The sequence below is a fragment of the Anarhichas minor genome, unplaced genomic scaffold, assembly GCF_050575085.1.
Source record: "Anarhichas minor isolate MPS153535 unplaced genomic scaffold, ASM5057508v1 ptg000057l, whole genome shotgun sequence".
Classification (NCBI taxonomy): Eukaryota; Metazoa; Chordata; class Actinopteri; order Perciformes; family Anarhichadidae; genus Anarhichas; species Anarhichas minor.
Genome location: NW_027466503.1, coordinates 220,001 through 229,909, shown reverse-complemented (window position 1 = coordinate 229,909; position 9,909 = coordinate 220,001). Strand labels below are relative to the sequence as shown.

The following is a 9,909-nucleotide window of genomic DNA, read 5'->3' as shown; positions in this document are numbered from 1 at the left end:
ATTGTTATGTTTTGTGGTATTTTTATTCAATTCAAACTTGTAGAATCGTGTGTTTGCTGCCAACTGGTGGTCACATTGTGTAACTGCATTGTTTAAATAGAAGTTCAAGGAATATTCATATTAATTATATTTTATTGTTATATCATTTTGTTTAATTTTGGTAGTTGTGTGTGAGATAATGAAGGATTACAGTGTGTAACTTTATTGTTTGAATAGACGGATGTAATGATACACTGTGAACTCTCCATTCAATCAATCGATCGGATCCAGATTTGGATCCAGATTCGGATCCAGGAGCCTCCAGACAAACCGAATCGCAGATAAACATAAAACGTCCTGTGTGATGTGTTTGGACACATCTGTCCACAAAACTTTTACTTTGAAAGGTCTGTATTCGGCAGTGAACCGGATGTAATCAGAGCGCCATATTGGATACAAAGATCCAAACTGTTTGTGTTTCAGACTTTCTCCGACAGTTACAGACACGGCTGACCCAGGACAGGACTACCGTCTCTGAGGCCCGGAACACCGGTCCGTTTCCGGTCCAGAGATCCTCCGTGATGGAGCGGACCGACACGTTCGTGTGTCAGACGGAGCTGATCATGGAGGCGGCGGTGGAATCAGTCGTCTCTGTTCTCCTCCGAGAGACGGAGGACGGACAGGAGAGACGGGTGAGAGGACATGAAGACATGTATTTAGATTTACATGTTATACATCAATATATATTAACATATATGAATAAATACATATACATGTAAACGTTTATCTGGGAGCTTAGAGAGCTTCAGAGGAAAAACCCACCGTCACTTCCTGCTTTGCTGGGAGTTAAAATCACGCGAGACCACATAAACGACATTTCAAGTAACTTAAATTGAATAACGATGGACTTTATAATGTATTTATTGTTCTAATAATTAATAAATAATATAATGAAGTAGAAACATTAATTAAAGATGGACTTTATAATGTATTTATTGATTTAATAAATAATATAATAAAGTAGAAACAATAATTAAAGATGGACTTTATAATGTATTTATTGATCTAATAATTAATAAATAATAGCCATAACTTGTTGTTTATCTACAGGATCAGCTGACGGCCGTCCTCCATCTGATGACCAGAGAAGCTGTTCGTAAGATCTGCAGAGTTTTCAGAGAGCTGTGTGTGAGCTTAGTGACGGAAAATGAAGCTCTGAAGGACAAAGTGGGACATTTGGAGTGTGAACTGAAGACACAGACTGTTTATAAGATAAAACCATCAGGTGAGACAGAGCAAAAGGTTTTATATCAGAAAGATTTGAATAGAACTGAAGAAAACAAGAAAATAATTTAAGGTATTTCCTGTTTGTCATCGTCCTGAATCTCCCAGATGGACCCGCCTCCTCTCTGGACATCAACCAATCAGCTGCCAACCCTGCAGCTCTGGCCATGGCCATCCTCAACTCCTCTAGATCCAAATCTAGATCCAGACGCAGAGCCAGCGGAGACCCTCAGGTGCCTTTGGTCATCATCAGCCAGCCGCTCCACGGACCAATCACAGGCCAGAGCAGCCCCACCCCCCCGCTGCTGCCGATGACACCCCATCAAACCACAGACGGTCTTCAGAGAGAGGTGGTGTTAGAAGTTAACCAGATCTCCACCGATCCTGATCATCATCCACAGGAAGTGATGTCGCTTCCTGTGGATGATGATCAGCCAACCAGTGAGCCCACAGGTCTACCGGTGATCAACGGGGAAGACTCACCTGAAGAGGACCAGTCTGTAGTAAGTCTTTTACTGAGTATATAAGGGGTGTAACAATACACATATTCTATTGGACCGTTCGGTATGAGGCTCACGGTTCGGTACGCATTACGAACCGAACAATACGTTTGAATAATACTATTGCTGTCTAACACTCCCACCATGTAACAGACAACATTCTGTCTGACATGCCCACCACGTAACAGACAACATTCTGTCTGACACGCCCACCACGTAACAGACAACATACTGTCTGACACTCCCACCACGTAACAGACAACATTCTGTCTGACACTCCACCACGTAACAGACAACATGCTGTCTGACACTCCCACCACGTAACACACAACATAAACAGACATTTGAAATATCATAATCAATTAATTTGCTGATCATCGGAGAAACTTTGCTCAGTTTTTGGGGATTTTCGGGAATTTTCGGGAAAACCGCTAGGCGAATCTCTCCGGAAAATAGATAGCACACTATTCCCTATCAGGCCGCACGTTTTGATGTATTTTTCACGCCGCTGTTGGCAAGGCTGTGTGAGGAGAGGCGCGCCAAACTTTTGGATAAACCTGATTATTATTATTATTATGAAGCCCGATGGATAATATACAGTTTGTAATCCACACTGAATAATCCTCATCATCAGCTTTATCCAAAAGTTTGGCGCGCCTCTCCTCACACAGCGTTGCCAACAGCGGCGTGAAAAATACATCAAAACGTGCGGCCTGATCGGGAATAGCGCGGAAACTATTTTTCGGAGAGATTCGCCAAGCGGTTTTCCCGAAAATTCCCGAAAATCCCCATAAACTGAGCAAAATGAAGTTTGGCGCGCTTCTCCTCATACAGTGTTGCCAACAGCGGCGTGAAAAATACATCAAAACGTGCGGCCTGATCGGGAATAGTGTGCTATCTATTTTTTGGAGAGATTTGCCAAGCGGTTTTACCGAAAATTCCCGAAAATCCCCAAAAACTGAGCAAAATGTCCCCATTCACTTGAATGGGGTTCCGGCGTGAAGAGAGCAAAAAAACACTTAACTTTGGGCCCATATTGACAAGCCATACTTTAACGTAGAAACATGATTCAAAGTTTAAAACGTAGACAAAACGCTGCACTTTATTGAGCCAAAGGGATATTTTGATAGCTAGCACAGTTTTCATGAAGTCACAGATTAAGTTTCAGGAAAATTTCCTGAAACTCCGGAAGAACTTCTCACACATCCCGAGGGAGGTTGGGGACACGGAATCCGAGTGGACCATGTTCAAAGCCTCTATTGTGGACGCGGCCGCTAGGAGCTGTGGCCGGAAGGTCATCGGTGCCTGTCGTGGCGGCAACCCGAGAACCCGGTGGTGGACACCGGAGGTGAGGGAAGCCGTCAAGCTGAAGAAGGAGACCTTCAAGGCCTGGTTGGCCCAGGGGTCTCCTGAAGCAGCTGACAGGTATCGGCAGGCCAGAAGGGCTGCAGCTGCGGTGGTCGCGAATGCTAAAACTCGGGCATGGGAGGAGTTCGGGGAGGCCATGGAGAAGGACTTTCGGTTGGCCTCAAGGAGGTTCTGGCAAACCATCCGACGGCTCAGGAAGGGAAAGCAGGGCTTACCCAAGGCTGTTCTCAGCAGGGGGGGGAACTGCTAACCCGGACGGAGGACATCGTCGGGCGGTGGAAAGAGCACTTTGAGGAACTCCTAAACCCGACCAACATGTCCTCTGCAGAGGAGGCAGCGCCTGAGGACCTAGGGGGAGGCTCATCCATATCCCTGGCAGAGGTCGCTGAGGTAGTTAAAAAGCTCCTTGGTGGCAAGGCGCCGGGGGTGGATGAGATCCGCCCTGAGATGCTGAAGGCGCTGGACATAGTTGGGCTGTCCTGGCTGACACGCCTCTTCAATGTCGCATGGGGGTCGGGATCAGTGCCCATGGAATGGCAGACCGGGGTGGTGGTTCCCATCTTCAAAAAGGGGGACCGGAGAGTGTGCTCGAATTACTGGGGTATCACACTACTCAGCCTCCCGGGGAAGGCTTATGCCAGGGTGCTGGAAAGGAGGCTCCGACCGCTTGTCGAACCTCAGATTCAAGAGGAGCAGTGCGGATTCCGTCCCGGCCGGCGAACAGTGGACCAGCTCTTTACCCTCGCAAGACTACTGGAGGGGCTCTGGAAGTTTGCCCAACCAGTCTACATGTGCTTTGTGGACTTGGAGAAGGCTTTCGACCGGGTCCCTCGGGGGGTCTTGTGGGGGGTGCTGCGGGAGTATGGGGTGCCGGACTCATTACAACGGGCGATCCAGTCTCTGTACGACTGCAGTAGGAGCTGTGTCCGCATTCTCGGCAATAAGTCAGACACGTTCCCGGTGGGTGTTGGCCTCCGCCAGGGCTGCCCTTTGTCACCGGTCCTGTTCGTGATTTTCATGGACAGGATATCTAGGCGCAGCCTGGGGGCGGAGAACGTCAGTTTCGGGGGTCTCGGGATCGCCTCTCTGCTATTTGCAGATGATGTGGTCCTGTTAGCCTCCTCGGATCGTGACCTCCAGCATTCACTGGGGCGGTTTGCAGCCGAGTGTGAAGCGGCGGGGATGAGAGTTAGCACCTCCAAATCTGAGGCCATGGTTCTCTGCCGGAAACCGGTGGATTGCTCCCTCCAGGTGGGGACGGAGTGCCTACCTCAAGCGAAGGAGTTCAAGTATCTCGGGGTCTTGTTCACGAGTGAGGGTAAGATGGAGCGGGAGATCGACAGACGGATCGGTGCAGCTACAGCAGTAAAGCAGGCGCTGCACCGGACCGTCTTGGTGAAGAAGGAGCTGAGCCGGAAGGCAAAGCTCTCAATTTACCACTCGGTCTACGTTCCTACCCTCACCTATGGTCACGAACTCTGGGTCGTGACCGAAAGGACAAGGTCGCGGCTACAAGCGGCCGAAATGAGTTTCCTCTGTAGGGTGGCCGGGCTCAGCCTTAGAGATAGGGTAAGGAGCTCGGTCATCAGGAGGGAACTTGGAGTCGAGCCGCGACTCCTTCGTGTCGAAAGGAGTCAGCTGAGGTGGTTCAGCATCTAATTAGGATGCCTCCTGGACGCCTCCCACTGGAGGTTTTCCAGGCACGTCCAACTGGGAAGAGACCCCGGGGAAGACCCAGAACACGCTGGAGAGATTACATCTCCCAGCTGGCCTGGGAACGCCTCAGGATCCCCCAGAATGAGCTGGAACATGTTGCCGGTGAGAGGGAGGTCTGGGTCGGCCTGCTTGACCTGCTGCCACCGCGACCCGACCCCGGATAAGCGGTGGAAAATGGATGGATGGATGGATGGAAAATTTTGGGTCTGTTTCAGATTTTATAATGGGTGTGTATTGCACGGCTCGTTAAGAGCTAGAGTGAGAGCATAACTGTCAGAGTGGAGCGGAGCAGGAAAATCTTCTGTGATTTTTTCCAAACAAATTGCTCCAGCTCCCACAATTTTTACTCTTTATACACCATTTTGGCCAAAAAGCTTGGAAATGTTGTGCTGGTTGCAGTACAGTATCTATGGAATCCAACAGACTTACACATTTGGCTCAAAGAGCCGCAGAGCGACATGAACTCCAACCAACTGCTCCATTAGACTCCATTAGACTGCGCTTGAGCTCACATTTTTAACACCACAAACATAAAAAACACATCTCCGCGTTTGCCAGAGTCTTATCTCTCTGACGGTATCCATATTTTATTGATTAGTCTCATGGTTTTGGTATAGAGGGCATATGTTTGACAGGTAGTTTTGTTGGAAATCACTGTTCACTCTCTCTCTTAAGTAGCCTCTAACACACAGGTGCTCCAATCACCAACATGCACCCAAGCACACAGGTATTTATATGAGCTCATTAGTGATGTTGATAAACACACAGAGGCACTGAGACACACACGCACATACACTTCTCTCCCTCTATCTCTCTGTCTGTCTCTCTCTCTCTCTGTGTGTGTCTCTCTCATACAGTCATTCAGGTCTTGGAGACTTTTAGAGGACCCCCCCCCCCCCCCCCCCAATTTTAAAATAAAAGCCTATAACTGTCTATCTGCCTGTCTCACTCTCCCACTCACTCAGTCCATCTAACTGTCTGTCTGCCTGTCTCACTCAGCCTCTCTCTCCTCTCTGTCTATCTTTCTGTCTGTCTCTCTCTCTCTCTCTCTCTCTCTCTCTCTCTCTCTCTCTCTGTGTCTCTCTCTATCATACAGTCATTCAGGTCTAAGATATTTTTAGAGGACTTATCCCCTCCCCCCATTTCAAAATAAAAGACCCACAGAATGAATTCTAACTGGAATGCTTGTGATGAAGCCTCTCATTTTAGTGTCAAACATTATGATTCTGTCTCTTCTCCCCCTCTCTCACCCACCCAGTCCCACCCTTTCAAAATAAAAGCCCCACAAATACAAGATTCAATCCAAGAGTATGAATCTAAAATGCAGAAAAGAGAGTAGCGCTATCTCAATTGAACCTGAATGACACTACCGGTAACATTGGCGTGTGTATATATTGCGATTTCTTCGGGCAGTAGAAACCACACTGTCAAAATTTCTTTAGGAATTTTCTAGTTTTAATTATGATCTAGCTGCAATCAATCATTGTGATTGTGAACCCTGGTTAACATGAAAAATTATCAGTTAAGGCTCATCATATTATATAAATGAATATGTTGATGGACATATTAGGAGGAATAATTTATCATATATAGAAATAGAGGCAGGTTCCCAAAAATGTCAGTTTTTTTTTTAATTAACTCAGTTATGTCACTCTCTTAACTTTTAGTTTCTTTTAACTTGTCTTGTTCTGTGTTTCCTGCCTGTAACTGTGTTTCTTATGTTGCTGCCTGTCTTGGCCAGGTCTCCCTTGAAAAAGAGATTTGTAATCTCAATGGGACTCACTTGGTTAAATAAAGGTTTAAATAAATAAAAACAATATATTTCTAATAAATTAAGATAATTCATATCTGAACAATAGAATCACAAGTGTCTGTTTTCCAGGAAACAGAAATAAAGATCGAAACCGTTGAAGCGACGCTCGCTGACAGTCAACCAGGTGAGATATTATTATTATTATTATTATTATATATATTATTAATAATAATAATGTTTGGTGCTTTGTGACTCACAGACTGCATGTCTGAGGTAATCTGTCTCAGTATGGAAGGTAACTTATGATTTACACCAGGAGGTACCAGTCCATCTACTGGTTTACACCAGGAGGTACCAGTCCATCTACTGGTTTACTCAAGGAGATAACAGTCCATCTACTGGTTTACTCTAGGAGGTAACAGTCCATCTACTGGTTTACACCAGGAGGTACCAGTCCATCAGTCAGCAGAACATGAAGACCAGAGTCTGCTGTAGTTCTGTTGGATGTTGTTCAGCAGGATGGTGTCTCTTTAACATCTGTTTTTAATCGGAGTGTAAATGTGAAATGTCTCCATGTGCAGCTGTGGGTGAAGAGGAGCAGAAGGAGCTGGAGAGGAAGAGGAGGAGGGATCTGTACAAAGAGAAGAGGTTCTTCTGTGAACTCTGTAACAAAGGTTTCCATCAGAAACACCAGCTGAGGAAACACGTGTCCTGTCATCTCAAACCTTTCCCCTGCAGCTCGTGTGACAAAGGTTTCTACAAGGCCAAGAGTCTGCAGAAACACCAGCTGAGCCACCAGCTGAGGGACGCTCAGGAGAGCGACCCCGACAAGCTGCTGCGCTGCGACCAGTGCGACAGGAAGTTCCGGCTGCTACGGCAGCTCCGAGTCCACCAGGCGTCTCACCGGCTGGAGAAAACACCGCTGCGGTGCTGCGTCTGCGACCGCTTCTTTACCTCGGCCGGCGCGCTGCGGTACCACGAGGTGTCGCACGCTGAGGTCAAGCCCTTCATGTGCGACGTCTGTGGGAAAGAATTCACCAGAAAGAAGAGCCTCCGCGAGCACCAGACCGTCCACACCGGAGCTCGGCCCTACGCCTGCCTCGCCTGTGGGAAGAGCTTCTCCACCCCCAGCAACCTGCGCGTCCACAAGAGGTCGCACTCCGAGGTCCGGCCACACAAGTGCTGCGAGTGTGACAAGGCCTTCAAGTGTAAGATGGGGCTGCTGCAGCACCGGGTGGTTCACTCCGGAGAGAAACCCTTCATGTGTCAGACCTGCGGACTCAGCTTCGGCCTCAAGTACAACTTCCAGAGGCACCTGCGCCTCCACAACGGAGAGAAGCCCTTCAGGTACTCAGTCTACAGGGTCAGAGGTCAAAAACATCAACACAAACACCTTTTAGCATCAGTTCTTCATTCAACTTCTCTAGTTACAGCTTCAAAATGGCTCTGTTTACTCAGTAAAGTGACGTTTGAAGATGACTGAATCATGAATGTGTTCAATCACTAGTTGATTGGCAGGTTAATCGATAATGAAGAGAATCAAATATACTTAAAGGAAGTTACTGCAAATAGCCTTTTTTTACTTTTTAATTTAACATTTATTTGCAAAGTCAGAAAGTCAATCGAATACGTCGCAGGAAGTTCATCAAATGTTTAATATTTATATTAAACATGTATTTCATAATCAATTATTCTCTCATCATGACAGATGTGAAGAAAAGGAAATATCATGTGGAAATGTGTAGATGCATATACAGTATATACTGTGTGTGTATATATATATATATATATATTGTAACATGTTCTTTGTTCCGGCCTCAGGTGTGATAAATGTGGAGAGGGCTTCACAGGTACCTGGGCTCTGAAGACCCACATGCTGGTTCACGGCGTGGAGAAGCCGTTCATGTGCGACCTTTGTGGAAAGACGTTTTTCTACAACTGCCAGCTGCAGAAGCACCAGCAGCTGGTCCACGACAACAAGGACCGGCAGAAGGTCGGTGGGTCGGCGGGGAGACGCCGGCCCACCGGAGCGAAACCCTACAGCTGTAAGATCTGTCTGAAGAGCTTCAGCAGCAACACCACGCTGAGGACGCATGAGAAGAGCCACGCCGAGAACAAGGAGTTCACCTGCTCCACCTGCGGGAAGTCCTTTCACCTGCGCCACCTGTACCTGTACCACATGAGGCAGCACAGTGGCGACCGGCCGTACGTCTGCAGCGTCTGCCAGAAAGGGTTCCTGCTGATGGCGCAGCTGAAGCAGCACGAACTGCTGCATACCGGAGTCAAACCTCACAAGTGCGACGAGTGCGGCAAAGAGTTCAGGACGCCTCAGAACTACCACCGTCACCTGCTGGTCCACACCGGAGAGAAACCCTACGAGTGCGTGGTGTGCAACAGGAAGTTCAGGCAGTCCAACCAGCTCAAATCTCACATGCAGATCCACACCGGGGTGAAGCTGTACACCTGCGAGCGCTGCGGTCACGGCTTCTCCGACTCGAGGCAGATGAAGAAACACCGATGTGGAGACGACTTCCAGAGCTGTGAGTCCAGCAATAAGCGCAGGAAGCAGAAGAACGGATTCCCCTGGACGGAAGGATTCACGCACCAATAACACCCCAAAGGACTAGAGACAGCTAGCCTAGCCTAGCTTAGCATAGAGACTGGAGACAGCTAGCTTAGCTTAGCATAGAGACTGGAGACAGCTAGCCTAGCTTAGCATAGGGACTTGAAGGCTTTACGCACCAATAACACCCCAAAGGACTGGAGACAGCTAGCCTAGCTTAGCATAGAGACGGGAAACAGACAGACTAGTTTAAAGCCTAGCTTAGCATAGAGACGGGAAACAGCCAGCCTAGTTTAAAGCCTAGCTTAACATAGGGACTTGAAGGCTTTACGCACCAATAACACCCCAAAGGACTGGAGACAGCTAGCCTAGCTTAGCATAGAGACGGGAAACAGCCAGACTAGTTTAAAGCCTAGCTTAGCATAGAGACGGGAAACAGCCAGCCTAGTTTAAAGCCTAGCTTAGCATAGAGACTGGAAACAGCTAGCCTAGCTTAGCATAGAGACTGGAAACAGCCAGTCTAGCTTGGCATAGAGACTGGAAACACCTAGCTTAGCATATAGACTGGAAATACCTAGCCTAACTTAGCATATAGACTGGAAACAGCCAGTCTAGCTCAGCATACAGACTGGACACACCTAGCCTAGCTTAGCATACAGACTGGAAACACCTAGCCTAGCTTAGCATAGAGACTGGAAACGGCTAGCTTGGCTCTGTCCAAAGCTCAGAAATACATTAAGCACCAA

General features: G+C 47.7%; 1 protein-coding gene across 1 annotated transcript in view; it reads left to right on the top strand.

Annotated features, from left to right (window-relative positions):
* Window positions 1–415: 415 nt before the first annotated feature.
* Window positions 416–9,909, top strand: part of LOC142932549 (uncharacterized) — a 9,813-nt gene continuing 319 nt past the window's right edge. The window contains exons 1-6 of the mRNA XM_076076450.1: window positions 416–671; window positions 1,090–1,264; window positions 1,372–1,766; window positions 6,730–6,784; window positions 7,182–7,947; window positions 8,422–9,909. The exon at window positions 8,422–9,909 is cut by the window's right edge and continues 319 nt beyond it. Coding sequence (XP_075932565.1) covers window positions 561–671; window positions 1,090–1,264; window positions 1,372–1,766; window positions 6,730–6,784; window positions 7,182–7,947; window positions 8,422–9,211 — 2,292 coding nt within the window. The 5' untranslated portion in view covers window positions 416–560 and the 3' untranslated portion in view covers window positions 9,212–9,909. The remainder of the gene's footprint in view (window positions 672–1,089; window positions 1,265–1,371; window positions 1,767–6,729; window positions 6,785–7,181; window positions 7,948–8,421) is intronic.